The 14,818-nt window shown below is 40.4% G+C and overlaps 1 protein-coding gene across 2 annotated transcripts in view; it reads left to right on the forward strand.

The window, feature by feature from the left end:
- Positions 1 to 10,482: 10,482 nt before the first annotated feature.
- Positions 10,483 to 14,818, forward strand: part of CLRN1 (clarin 1) — a 46,962-nt gene continuing 42,626 nt past the window's right edge. For both annotated transcript variants that reach the window (XM_088844405.1, XM_055411709.2), the window contains exon 1: positions 10,483 to 10,785. In XM_088844405.1, coding sequence (XP_088700531.1) covers positions 10,533 to 10,785 — 253 coding nt within the window. In that variant the 5' untranslated portion in view covers positions 10,483 to 10,532. The remainder of the gene's footprint in view (positions 10,786 to 14,818) is intronic.

Below are 14,818 nucleotides of genomic sequence, written 5' to 3' on the forward strand. Positions count from 1 at the left end.
TTGATCACTGCCTCTTGTACAATGTCATGAACCTCCGTCCATAGTTCTTCAGGCATTTTGTCTATCAAATCTAATCCCTTGAATCTATTTGTTACTTCCACTGTATAACTATACCCTTATACCCTTTTTTTGATTTAGGTCATACATGAATGGTCCAGTGGTTTTCCCTACTTTCTTCAATTTAAGTCTGAATTTGGCAATAAGGAGCTCATGCTCTAAGCCACAGTCAGCTCCCAGTCTTGTTTCTGCTGACTGTATAGAGCTTTTCCATCTTTGGTTTCAAAGAATATAGTCAGTCTGATTTCTGTATTGACCATCTGATGATGTCCATGTATAGAGTTTTTTCTTGTGTTGTTGGAAGAGCACCTTCACCCTGCTTCATTCTGTATTCCAAGGCCAAATTTGCCTGTTGCTACAGGTATTTCTTGACTTCCTACTTTTGCATTCCAGTCCCCTATAATGAAAAGGACATCTTTGGGGGGCGTTAGTTCTAGAAGGTCTTGTAGGTCTTCATGGAACCGTTCAATTTCAGCTTCTTCAGCATTACTGATCAGGGAATAGACTTGGATTACAGTGATATTGAATGGTTTGCCTTGAAAACGAACAGAGATCATTCTGTTGTTTTTGAGAATGCATCCAGGTCCTGCATTTCGGACTCTTTTGTTGACCATGATGGCTACTCCATTTCTTCTAAGGGATTCCTGCCCACAGTAGTAGATATAATGGTCATCTGAGTTAAATTCACCCATTCCAGTCCATTTTAGTTCACTGATTCCTAAAATGTCAATGTTCACTCTTTCCATCTCCTGTCTGACTACTTCCAATTTGCCTTGATTCATGGACCTAACATTCCAGGTTCCTATGCAATATTGCTCTTTACAGCATCAGACTTTACTTCTATCACCAGTCATATCCACAACGGGGTGTGGTTTTTGCTTTGGCTCCATCTCTTCATTCTTTCTGGAGTTATTTATCTGTTGATCTCCAGTAGCATATTGGGCACCTACTGACCTGGGGAGTTCATCTTTCAGTGTCCTATCTTTTTGCCTTTTCTTACTGTTCACGGGGTTCTCAAGGCAAGAATACTGAAGTGGTTTGCCATTCACTTCTCTAGTGGACCATGTTTTGTCAGAACTCTCCACCGTGACCAGCCTGCCTACCACTCACCACCCCTTTTTCTATCTCTGGGTGCTTTTCTTGAAAAGAGTCTAAAAAAATAAGGCATTTGCAGCCTTCTAGGTTGCTTTTTTGACAACCTGCCATGACTTTTTTTTTTTTTTTCAAATAAGGACCATGCACAGAGAAGTCAGAAAACTAATAAAGATCTTACATTCATTTCAGTTTGAATTTCCTGGAAAGAGACTCTTAACCTAGAACATTTCCCTTACTTTACAGGAGCTTGATGAAACTGTGTTGGTCACCAGGTCTGAAGTATTCATTTTAACACTTTAATGTCCTAGTAACTAGCTATGTTTTACCATCCAAGGGGACAGTACTGTTTTATAAACACAAACCAATATGCACTCGGGCAAGATTTTCTCCTGGGTGGATAAAATATTTACTTTTCTAATTAAGTTGAGAAAAAGAGGGCTAGGGAGGTGGGGAGAGAATGGTTATGGTAGAAGGAAAGATATGTGAGAGATTAATTCAAGTGTGATCCACCTTAGGGTAGGCAGAAAGGATCAGAGCTGAGTAGGGCATACCGTGCTGCTTGCAGATTTGCTAAAGGTCATTGCAGTCTGGGAAGCAAAAGAAGAAGTGAACCATCATTCAGGATGGGGCGTAAAGGGAGACTGGGTTTGAGGTCAGTGGAAGTCAAGTCCCAGATCACTATACCTAACCGCACTTATTATTAACCATTGTTTAAACTGAAGTAGAGAAGGCAATGGCAAGCCACTCCAGTACTCTTGTCTAGAAAATCCCATGGATGGAGGAACCTGGTAGGCTGCAGTCCATGGGGTCGCTAAGGGTCAGACACGACTGAGCGACTTCACTTTCACTTTTCACTTTCACACATTGGAGAAGGAAATGGCAACCCACTCCAGGGTTCTTGCCTGGATAATCCCAGGGACGGGGGAGTCGGACACGACTGAAGCGACTTAGCAGCAGAGTTAATTTACAAAGTTGTTTTAGTTTCAGGTATAGAGCAAAGTGATTCAGTTTTATACACACACACACATATACACACACATATATATGCTATATATTAGGTCTTAGTTGTTTATCTATTTTATATATAATAGTATGTATATGTTTTGGCTTCCCTTGTAGCTCAGTCAGTAAAGAACCTGCCTGCAATGCAGGAGACCAGGGTTAGATTCTTGGGTTGGGAAGATTTCCTGGAGAAGGAAGTGGCAACCCACTCCAGTGTATTTGTCTGGAGAATCCATGGACAGAGGAGACTGGCAGGCTATAGTCCATGGGTTCACAAAGAGTCGGACATGACTTAGCAACTACCACCACCAGTGTGTATATGTTAATCCCAAACTCCTAATTTATCTCTCCCCTCTCCACCCCCCTGCCCCCACATCATCCCCTTTGGTAACCATAAGTTTGTTTTATATGTCTGTGAGTACATTTCTGTTTTATAAATAAATATGTTTGTATCTTCCTTTACATTTCACACATTAGTGAAATAATATGATATTTGTCTTTCTAAGTCTGACCTAATTGCACTGTTATCTAATGAGGCCCTTCCTGCTGGCCAGCAGCCAGCACATTGCCAGCGGTGGACCAAGAGCAGGGTGGTCTGTCTGCATCCCAGGGCTTAGCTCGGCCCTCCCTACCCCTTTCTGCTCCTCTCCATAAAGTCAGTCCCAGGCAGTAGTGGGCCAGGATTCTTGTGGTTCTTCCAGGATGGAGGGTGGGGCCCTGGACACCTACAGGGATAGAGACAACATGAAAGGGAAGAGTTCGCGCCTGATGAAGGGAGGACCAGATGAGACCAGCCTGAGTGAAAGTTCCCATGAGGTGGGGCAGAGTGGGGCAGAGCGGGACACAGGGGCCGTGTTCTGGCACTGACACACAGGTGCTCACATCCCACACATGGCTGGCACCACACACCCTTCACTCAGGAACCCCTCGTTGTTTCACGTGGTACAACGAACCAAGAACCAGACAGTGGGAAGAGCTGCTGAAATCAGTGCTTCCCAGGAAAGCAAACAAACAGGTAAATGACTAAGAAAACTTTGCCGGCAGAGACCTACATTTGACTTCCGGGAAGGAAAAGGATGACAGCTGGTAGAAAAATGAAGCAGTCAGCTAGAGCAGGATAGGGCAATTCAAGGCCTTCTTTGTTGGCCAAGATTGCTTCCTTCTCTCTTTCTGCAGACTGGCCTCCAACGCTTTGACCTTATGCCTCTCAACATAGCTCTAAGTTTCCAGGAGACGGATTCTGACTGGTCCAGATGACTATTCTTAATCAATACCAGGGAGAAAGGGTGGGTCACACAGACTTGGTATCTGTGGGTACTGAAGAAATTTTTCAAAGAAAGTGCTGGGGGCTGAGCAGACAACCCAAAGGTGTGTGTGTTATATGGTAGTAGCACCTGCAGTTGTCATTTCACACAGTTGGCTCCTGTTGGGCTCATTGTCTGGTTAATTGTCTTTTCATATGAAGTCCCACCAACCCAGATTTCCCCAGGCAATTACATTTTCAAACCTAAAGACATCTTGTTGCTTTGGTCCTATGCTTAGAACTATTAAGACTATCTCAAGTCTCCATTTGGTCATCTATTATTTTTAGCTCCCTCTGCCCATAGTCAGTGCTCAAATAAAGGTTTGACATATCAAACCTTAACATTTTGTATAAGAGACTAGTCTTTGTTTTGATGCAAGTCACTGAAAAAATAGTAAATCTATGTACACACTGCTATGTTTAAAATAAATCACCAACAAGGACCTACTATATACCACAGGGAACTCTGTTCAGTACTCTGCAGTAACTGAGACGGGCAAAGAATTTGAAAAAGTATAGATACGTCTACCCGTATAACTGAATCATTTTGCTGTACACCTGAAATTAACACAATGTTAATCAACTACACTTCAATAAAAATAAATACATTAAAGAGAAAATGGTAAATATGTGGGAAAAAAAGCACTCATTTCTAATAAGCAATGCTTAATTTTGCTTTTAAACAAAATAATGTATATAATAATTTATTATGGAGTTTGTAACAAACTTAGAAATAAAATATAATAACAACAAAACATAAATCTAGGATTAGTTTAAAGCTCTCTCTAGCTCACATAGCTCCAGAAGTCAATACCCCTTGTTTCTAGAGAATTGACAGGATACAAAATCTACCTAATTGTACTACAATTCAGTTCTTCACCTTGAGACTATTTTAGGAGACTTTGTGATCTCTCTGACTGAAAATTAAGCTATTCTACTACCTGGAATATCTTAACCAGAAAAGAGATAAGAAACCTAATAATTGCGCCATTGTGTCTGAAAAGAAATGAGTTAATATGTAGAAAAAGTGCTGAAACAGAGTAAGCCTCCCTATGTATTACATTTTTGTTAATATTGCTTCTATTATTTTGATGCAAATCATCAAGGAAATTGTCAGTATTTTAGGTGTCGCACACCCACACAAAGGAAAACATTTATACAATAATAATAGCTAGTAATGATAGGCTCAAACTACTCCAAAGTTTACCATCTCAACACACATACCCTGGGTTATAACAACAAGGAGAATTATCACTATTTCCCGGTACTAGGAATCTGGTTCATCTATTCTTATTAAAGGAGGTAGCGCAGACTTTCTTCCTTCTGTAATAGCTCAGGCATCCTGCTGGGTAGAGATTTAAGTATCAACAAGCCTTGTAATGAGATACCAACAAGAAACCCAGAAAAATCGGGGGTATCACACATCTTGTTTGACACAGGCAACAACTTTCCTCCACTTCCGGCTCTCTATTTTGTATAACAAGCCCAACTCTTGTACTTATACTTTAAATGTCCCCACAGTCATCACCAACCCTGAAAATCCCACACTGAACTCTCCCTCCCAGTCCAAATCCACAGAGGCTTCATCTGTATTCCAAAAGAACTTTTTTTCCTTTTCTTCCCTTCCCTCAAACCCTTTTAATCCTCTAGTTCAAGCAATTAGCTTTACAAATATTAGCTGCAATCAAGGTCTAGCACATGTGGTAATTTTCCCCCTAATAAATCAATCAATTCTTTCTGTGGAGTGTTTTTTCCCCCTTACCGTCATTAGAGAATGACAATGCTACTTCAGGATCACAAGCAACTTGATTTAGTCAAGGAACGTCAATCAAATTTGCCAGATTTTGCTTTAAAGATGAGAAAAATGGGATAGATTCACAAAGGCCTCTCGTCTTAGAATAGGAAGCTTGATAAACCCTTGTTGAAGCTCTCTTAGCGACGCCTTGGCATATAATGATCCATTTGGAAAAAAATCGAAATCACTATTACTAGTGACAAGTCAGACAAAACCTAGAAATGCTCACTAACTAATCTAAAAATTAATAATTTGAATAATCATCCATCTAGTGTTTCTTGGCAGTGCAATGTTCTATTGTACCTAACAGGTTAGTACAGCAAAGAAAAAGAGAAATAATCTAGCAAATGGACAAATTTTAATGCTCTAACTTGTGAAAAAAAAAGGTTTTTAGTTTAGAAGGGAATTAAAGGATCATGTGGTCCAAGTTTATAATTGTGCTTGTCAGAGCTGATGTTAGGGTTCGGATCGGGGGGGGTCTTAGGGAATAAGGAGTAAAGGGGGCCCAGTGACAAAGCTCCTGGATCCCCATCTCTCCCAGTGTAAAAGCTCAATTTTTATCTCTTATTATACGCAAGAGTTTAGTTGAGGAAATGATTTCTCTGGTTAAAAATAATTTGAGAACTGCCTATATGTGTAGTTGAGAACACTATGTCTAACTGACTAAAACAAATGCCAGAAAAATTAAAGAATTTTTAATTTAGTGACGGACCTGGAGCCAAACCCTAGAGCCCATCTTTCTCCCCAGCACTCTTTCCACAACCCACCAAATCTTGTTTCCTCTTACTCTCAGGGAGCAAATCAGGTGAAAACCCCTATGGCTTTGGATTGGAGCCTTTTCTTTTTTTAAGAAAATGACCGTATGGGTAAAAACCAATGAACCCAGATTAGTACAAGAAGAGACATAAATACTACATTGGAAGTAACAAAATCGCCTGCAATTGTACTCCTTTCTAGATACTGATTCCAACCACACTGAGGAATTATATCATTATCCAGACCCAGAAAGGGGTCATGGTGGGGAGGGTGACAAGGCTTAGTTTCCTTTCCTTATGTCACCAAGTGTATTGCTATTAAGATTGAGAGAAGTAAAGATTTCAGTAGGATACTTGGTGAAAACTTGCTGACATTAATGACTCAAATTCTCAGAGAGACTGCAAGGAAAATGGTGTCATCACTGTCATTCAAGACACTTAAAATGAAATTTCAAAAGAAGGCTGTCAGGCATAATGACTGCCAGGTTCTATTATATCATTCTCAGAGGGTGGATCACACACACTACTATGCAGCCTGTGGGTGGTTGGTATTGAAGTCTGAAAGGGAGCTGAACAGAGAGAAGGGCAGGTGGGCGTAGGACCCAAGGGGGTCCTTCACAATCAGGAGACATTGCTGTGGATGTTCACATGGTGACTTGGGGTAAAGCTATGACCCATGACCTGGTCTTTCATCTCAGATATACCAGAACTTGGCCTCAGCAGGGCAATTTGACAAGATCATGCTCTTGGCGCTGAATAGAATTAAGGGAAGTCTGAGCTATCAATGGCAGTGCCCGTTTACTAATTTGCAATGGGAACCTTCCTCTCCGGTGACCAAATGGTCATGCTTCCTGCATTCCAGCGCTGACACACCTGTAAAGCCCAGTCAGTCATCAGAAGGTATCTGTGTAGAATGGGGTCCGAGCCCTGATTCCCAGCCCTGATTACACAATGCAATCACCTGGAGTGATTCAACATCAATGCATGCTTAGTTCTCAGTTGTGTCTGACTCTGCTACTCTTTGGACTGTCAGGCTCCTCTGTCCATGGTATTTCCCATGCAAGAACACTGGAGTAGGTTGCCATTTCCTCCTCCAGGGGATCTTCCCACCTCAGGGACCGAACCTGCATCTCTTATGTCTCCTGCATTTTTAGGCAGGTTCTTTACTCATTGAGCCATCAGGGAAGCCCAATTCAACATGAAGGCCCTACAGATGCTTGGGGCTGGTGCACTGGGATGACCCAGAGGGATGATATGGGAAGGGAGGTGGGAGGGAGGTTCAAGACAGGAAACACATGTACACCTGGGGCAGATTCATGTCAATGTATGGCAAAACCAATACAATATTGTAAAGTAATTAGCCTCCAATTAAAATTAAAATAAAGAAATTAATTAATTTTTAAAAAAGAAATAAAGACTTTCTCATATAAATAAAAAAATAAAAGAATGACACTAAAATGATGTTGTGTTTAAAAAAGTTTAAAAAAAAATCAAACAAATCTGAATCTCAGGGATTATGACCCAGACATTAGCAGGTTTTTAAAAAAAAATCTCAAGTGATCCATCGAGCAGCTGGAGGTTAAGACAAAGAGATCATCCAGGACACTGTGAAGCTTTAGGTCTCCTTGTTTCCACTCAAGGATCCATGAGTTGTATGTCATAGACCAGCAGATAATATTTTTAGCACTGGGAACAGACATAGGTTTGCCAATTTTTTAACTTGTCAAGTTAAGACCCTAAAGATTCAACTACTATTATTTCATTAAGGAGAAGAAATCTTAACAAAAATTAGGAAGGACACAAATTTAAGAATAAAAGGAGAGTTCACTATATTTATTTTTCTCATGCTTCTGTAGATCAGAGAAAACCACTACAGACTGATGCAAACTTAAGCACTGATACGATCTGACTACTGTCCATGCACACAGTCAGGGCTTTTCTTCATGGGCAGATTTAGGTACTTTTGACTGGTTTTGTTCATTGACCAAAATTCTACACTGGCTACCCATCTCTCACCATGTCCTTTCTGAGGAACTATTAACTATAATGATTAAGTTTTGTGTAAGTTCTGCTTCGAGGCTTGAAAATGTTCTCTCTCTTCCAATTACAGAATATGTTGATTTAATTAACTTAGCTCTGCTTAGACACCTTAAATCTTCTGGAATGGGTATGGCACATGTACCCTCCCACATAATGGCTTACTGGGGACAGTTACGCAGTACCCCCTTGTTTTGCTAGTGGACAATGATGGCAATTGCTCTAAATCCAGTGAAGAATTATCAGGAAGCCAAAGAGCTGGTGATGAGTTTTTATTCAGTTGTGTCACATTCCGTGAAATAAAAAGAATTATGTTGTAAACCTAATTTTGAGCCCCTCTTTGGAATCTCGTGTGTGCCCGGTCCTGTGACCAGGGTTTATGTGCCTACCTCCTTCCCTGAAAGGACACTGGTATTCTTGAACTGGTTCTATGCCTAGCTCTCAACCTTCAACAAGACAGCCTCTGGCAACTACTAAAAATGGGTTGCTATGCCAAGTACTTCAAAGTTCCCCTCAAAGTTCTATTAACCTAGAGACTCATTATGTCTCTAGGTGTAGAATCTTCACTGATTAATTTCTTCTAAGCTATCATGCTTAAACGTGGATAGAGAGACTAGAAGCTAGCATAAACAGGTGTTTTTGACTAAGTGGGAAAATTCTATCTGCAGATGTCTGTGTTCCCCAAGCACCTAAGATGTATAACAGATGATAGGATACTCTACCCTGTTATCAAGAGCTGCTCATCTCTTCCAGGACAAGGGCTGGATTTGAATCCAGCTCCACAACTCTCCTGGGCAAGTTGTCTGCTGATTCTGAGCCTCAGTTTCCTTATCTATGAAGTGGGCATATCATTGTGATCTTCCTTATCACTTTATGTGGTAATCATGAGAATTAGGTAATTTAGGTAAGACACTTGGCAAGGTATCGGACATACTAGTTCAGTTCAGTTCAGTTGCTCAGTCGTGTCCGACTCTTTGCGACCCCATGAATCATAGCACGCCAGGCCTCCCTGTCCATCACCAACTCCCAGAGTTCACTCAGACTCATGTCCATCGAGTCGGTGATGCCATCCAGCCATCTCATTCTCTGTCATCCCCTTCTCCTCCTGCCCCCAATCCCTCCCAGCATCAGAGTCTTCTCCAGTAAGTCAACTCTTTGCATGAGGTGGCCAAAGTATTGGAGTTTCAGCTTTAGCATCAGTCCTTCCAATGAACACACTAAGTTCTAACTCAAAGTTCACTTTGTAAGTTAGAGCCTAGCACACTAATGTAGCATAAATAGACATTCATTAAACACACACACACACATGAGTACTGTATCTGTTTGCAGAAAGAGGAATCTCACTGGAAATGCAGAGTTAAAAATTTGTCACTGAATTCTGAACTTTAGTTTTCAGATCTTGACAATTTAACCAAACTCACTTTGTGACTTAATCTTGCTCATCCCTTTGCCTCCTGTCTCCCTGACCAATTACCTCTGCTGGGACCTTTGCTTTTCCGTGATGAATTCTCAGTTCCTTCCATCTGACCACAATCTATTATTTCCACGACAATGCCTCTGTCTTCTTTCAGATTCTGATATTTTTCAGATCCAGAACTACACTCCCTTGTCATCATCCCAAAGCAGTCAACTTTTTAAAGGAAAACATTTAGAAATCTAGATATTTGCATCTGCATCTCCATATTTCTGTGTGCCAAGAAAAAAAAAACGAATCAAATTCTCCATTGACACACTGGTTCTAAATCACTGATCAAGGAGAAAAGGAGTTAGGAGTCCCAGTGGTCCGTCTATGGTGCTTTAGATCCATGCAGATACCAATTCAGTCCAATATTTCATCCTGCTACAATGAACATTTTTCAAAATCAATTAATTGCCAGTATATTTGTGTGTGTACATGTGTATATTTATATGTATATATACATATATATGTATAAGAATATATATATATATATATTCTTCCTACCTCTAATGAAACTCCTCTTCTCCTCCCACCTAAAACAAAAACAAAAATAAAAACACATCAGTAAATGAACTTCTCAAGTAGCTGGTCATTTACCAAGGGAGCCAAGCCTGTTTCTGAAAGTTTCAACTCACCCAATCAGACAATAAGCAGAGGAAAGGGGAGGCATTTATCAGGTTACACAGAGGACTCCATCTGTTATCTTAGACCTTTGTTACCAGGGGATAGAAGAGCAGATACTTGCAGGCACTTTGAAAGAGTTTTATTCTCTAGGTTCTTAGTCCTAAGATTTCAAATTAGAAGCAGAGAAAAGGAGGAAAAAAAACAAGCAAGCATGATGAAGCCGCCTCCACCCTGGGATTCTGACATTTAACCTGGCAAGAGACGCCGTCAGTAGTGAAGTTTCCGTTTCAGTTGGGATCTGTCTGTTCAGCTTCTATAATAAATACAGTCAAAGGGGTAGTCATTTCTCCTTGGTCACAAAGGTCTGGGTTCTGAACCTCACCCTCATAAGAGCCATTTCTCATCATGCCAAGCCAACAGAAGAAAGTCATTTTTTGCATGGCTGGGGTGTTAAGCTTCGTGTGTGCCCTTGGAGTGGTGACAGCCCTGGGGACACCTTTATGGATCAAAGCCACCTTTCTCTGCAAAACTGGGGCTCTGCTCGTCAACGCCTCAGGGCAGGAGCTGGACAAGTTCATGGGTGAGATGCAGTACGGGCTTTTCCATGGAGAAGGCATGAGGCAGTGTGGCCTGGGAAAGAGGCCCTTTCGGTTCTCATGTAAGTAACTATTCCATTTGAATTATTTAATAGTGCAGACAAGCTCTTCCAAGGTTATTTTTAATATCTTAAAAATTATTTTTAAGAACCTTGCCCTGTCTATTGCAGGACTTGTTGAAGAGGTATGAACCATCTGAAATATATAGATCTCTTCTGAGCAGTTTCTTTCTGATTTTTATTATTTTATTCTTTCTATTTTTCTTATGACAACTTACAGTTAATGAGTTACCGGGGAATTGAACTTTTGGTAAACATAAACATTCTTAAATATTAATATTTATGTAAGAAATTATGGGTTCTTTTTTAAAAGAGGGGAGCTTGGAGAAATAGGAAAGTTATAACAGAAGATCTTTGTTTTGTTCTTTAAAAAAGAACCAGTGTCATGTATATGTGTGGGCTGAGTCCCTTCGCTAAAACTATCACAACATTGTTAATCGACTATTTCCCAATACAAAATAAAAAGTTTAAAAGAAAAAAAAAAAAGAACCAGTGTCATGGGCTCCTTAACCAACTCCAGCTGTTTTTACTCCTTGCACATAAGTTTGTTTCCTGTCTATACCCCCATTTTCCCTGCTAGGAACTTTACAGTTGATATTCTTTCTTTTTTCCTAATTTGAATCACCTGACTATAGAAATGTAAAATAATGTGCCATGCTACCTGAGAAAGAATTAGATACCTATTTAGGAAAATTTGCCACTGACTGACCTTTGAATTACATGGAGCATAAGAGACAGATTTTCCTATTGCGATATTTGTGAAATGGTAGTGTTACCCATACTATTTACTACCTGTGTGTCTTAAGAAGAGAATTTTTAAAAAATTACCATGTGAATAGGCAACTTATTAAATGAAAATTAATAAGAAGTCATTTGTTATATCTCTCCAAGCACACATTCAGAAATTATTATTATTTCAAAAGGGCTGGTTTGGAACAATCTTATGAAGACACAGCCAGTAAATTACTGCATAAATCAGTCTTCAGGAAAGGAGGTTACCAATTGAGGCATTTAAAATGAATTATTATTTTGCCTGGGTATTTTTTTTTTCTAGCATAGGTAGAAAGCTAAATTAATTGAATTTATTATTAACATATGCAGTGTCTAATTAAATTTCAGTGCTGTCCTATTTATATTTCTACAACATTCCTTACCACTTCTTAGCACCATTGGACACCAACTTTCAACTCACATAGTCTATTAAGTGACAGAAATTTGCACAGGGCTCCAGAAAATCCCCAAGAATTAGTCTTCGGCTTTTTAAGAAATCACCATTGACTAGATTGGATGAAGTGAATCCCCACCCTTTTTATTGAATGGCTTTATTTCATTAAGGTAAGGGGCTGTTAGAGTTACTTAGCTTCCCAAGCGGTGTGGGGTAAGAACAAAGCAGAATGTCACATGAATTGCAACTGTATTAAAAGACAAAAAAGGAAAAAAGATGAATGAAATGATTTAACCATGAGTCATTGGCAAGCTAAAGTGTGAGTAAAGCTTCTCATAAATGAATTTAGACAAAAGCAGAGAGCCTACAGGGGTTTTCTGGAGTCTCTGTATTTTCCACAGCGAAATGAAGATAAACTTTACTCATAGCACAGGATATGTTCCAAAACAATCATATGTTTTCTAAATACGTACTTGACAGTAAGCACTATGCATATTTTGTTTCATTTAATCCTCCTAGGTCCACATTCCTCTGAAGTTCAGTGAAGCAAATTTTTATGGCTGTGTCCTATGCCAGCTCTATCTGTAATGAAGTTGTTCTAATTGGGGGTCCCTTTGCTTTCTGTGAAGTTTCGGAGCTGGTGAGGCTTAAACAATACCCCTGCCTACCTCACACCATTGCATTAGTCCCTGTGACTCTCTGAATGTTTTCCCAGGCCTAATGAAGAAAATTTTGCATTGGACAAATTTAGTTGGAGATTTATTCTGAATAAATTGGACATTGTCAGTGTCCATATTCTAAATGAGTTTTTGCTTGGTTCTGCTATACAAGTTTATGTATATTTTATGTGCAACATATGTGTCACTTTTAAAACCCAGATATACAGTATAACATGAGGATGAAGAATGAACCAGAAAAATAGTTAGGCCATGTTGTCATGTTTACTCCTATTAAATATTCCCTATTGACCACTCTGTCTCTTTTAATTATAACAAAAATCTCCCCTGTGAGCCTGCACAATTATGCTGGGAAAACTTCTGCCTCGTTTACTCTGGCTGATTCTCATCCATTTATGGGTCAGCGGTTCATCTTCTCGAGATCACTAGCATTCATACGTAGCACACAATTTCATTCATTATAATGAAGGACTGTTTTCCTTTCAAGGCAGCACAACTGGTCGGCTTAATTTTCCCTGATATGTCACCTGTAAAATTTTAATAATGGTGTTTAAACTTTAAATGTAGCCATCAAGACAAAAAGTATCAGTTTTGAACTCAGGTTGTGTGGGTGGGTTTCTGTTTTGGTTTGAAACACTGCAGAGCATTATCAAAATATGATCTTCAAGAATCATATGGCATTAATCATTCCTAGATGTGCTGATCTCTTCATTGCCAAGACAGTTCAATGAGCTGGGGAAAACATATGGGATAATTTATTTTTTTAAATCAGTAAAACAAAATTTAACCAATCACACACAGTACTTCGTAGCTTGCAACTTGAGTCATGCTTTTTAAAGCATCTTAATTTGGACCTTATGATTGAAAATTTGTAAAAAGCTTAACAGAGGTTTAGCTTACTTAATACTTTAGAGAAGTAGAGTTTCTTGACCAATTGAGGCCTATGACCCAGATTGCAGAGGGAGCATTGAAACTACTTCTGTGAGCAAGAAGGTGGCTTCTCCAACATATTTTGGGGTAGAACAGTTGGGATTCTGGATTTCTGTGACTATCACAGAGAGTTGGCACTCTGTCCCCGTGGTCTCCTGCTGATCCCAGCTGTTCCAGGTGACCTACTGGTCACCATTCTATCTGTCCTGCATCTTTCCCCTCCCTCTGCCTACACATGGTGGGGCTGCAAACGTCTTTGACATTACTCCTTCTGGTAACTCTGCCTGTCTCTCCCCTCTTCCTTAGTGTACTGCTATGTGGAAGCAGGCACAGTGCGGGTAGGAGGGACACCTATTGTGTTCAGGGAAGACTATCTGGTGGGAGGGAGGTGGGTAGGAAACGCTTGGACTGTTTCGCTCAGCCTTCAGGGCTCCTCTGGCATTTTAGCTTAGGTGCCCTATTGTGTCGGAGAAGGCAATGGCAAGCCACTCCAGTACTCTTGCCTAGAAAATCCCATGGATGGAGGAGCCTGGTAGGCTGCAGTCCGTGGGGTCGCTAAGAGTCGGACATGACTGAGCGACTTCACTTTCACACATTGGAGAAGGAAATGGCAACCCACTCCAGTGTTCTTGCCTGGAGAATCCCAGGGACGGGGGAGCCTGGTGGGCTTCCGTCTAGGGGGTCGCACACGACTGAAGTGACTCAGCAGCAGCAGCCCTATTGTGTAGCCTCACTCACCCATTAGAACAGTTCAGCCAATAGAGAGGTTGTTTTCCTCCCATTGAGGAAAAAAGTGATTAGAAGATAGTGAACTGAACTGAATGTTCTGTCTTCACTAATGCGGAGGGGAAATTCTCACGGCCAAATAACTGTTTCCTCTTCTCTCCTTCCCAGAATGCTCACTGTTATTTCTCATCACCCGTATTAAAATTTGTTGAGAAGTGTATTTCTCTGCAAGGAGATCCTGAGCCCTAAGAAGGCAGAGGCTATTATGCATCCTGGTGCTCCCTCATACCAGGAGCTAGTACAGTGCATGTTACAAAGGGGTGCTTAATCAGTGTTTGGTAAACCGACACTATCAAGAATAAACAATTTGGGATGGGGGCAGCACCCTGCCACTCGCTGGAGATTAGACTTTAAGCAAATTATGTCACTTCATTGGTTTTCAGTTCTTGCATCTATCAAATGGGAGGTGAAACTAGGTGATTTCTAACATCTCTTTCAGTTCAAACACTCTATGATCTGTATAACAAGAGGCTGGCTG

The sequence above is a fragment of the Moschus berezovskii genome, chromosome 1, assembly GCF_049115385.1.
Source record: "Moschus berezovskii isolate FMDL1 chromosome 1, NW_MosBer_1.0, whole genome shotgun sequence".
Classification (NCBI taxonomy): domain Eukaryota; kingdom Metazoa; phylum Chordata; class Mammalia; order Artiodactyla; family Moschidae; genus Moschus; species Moschus berezovskii.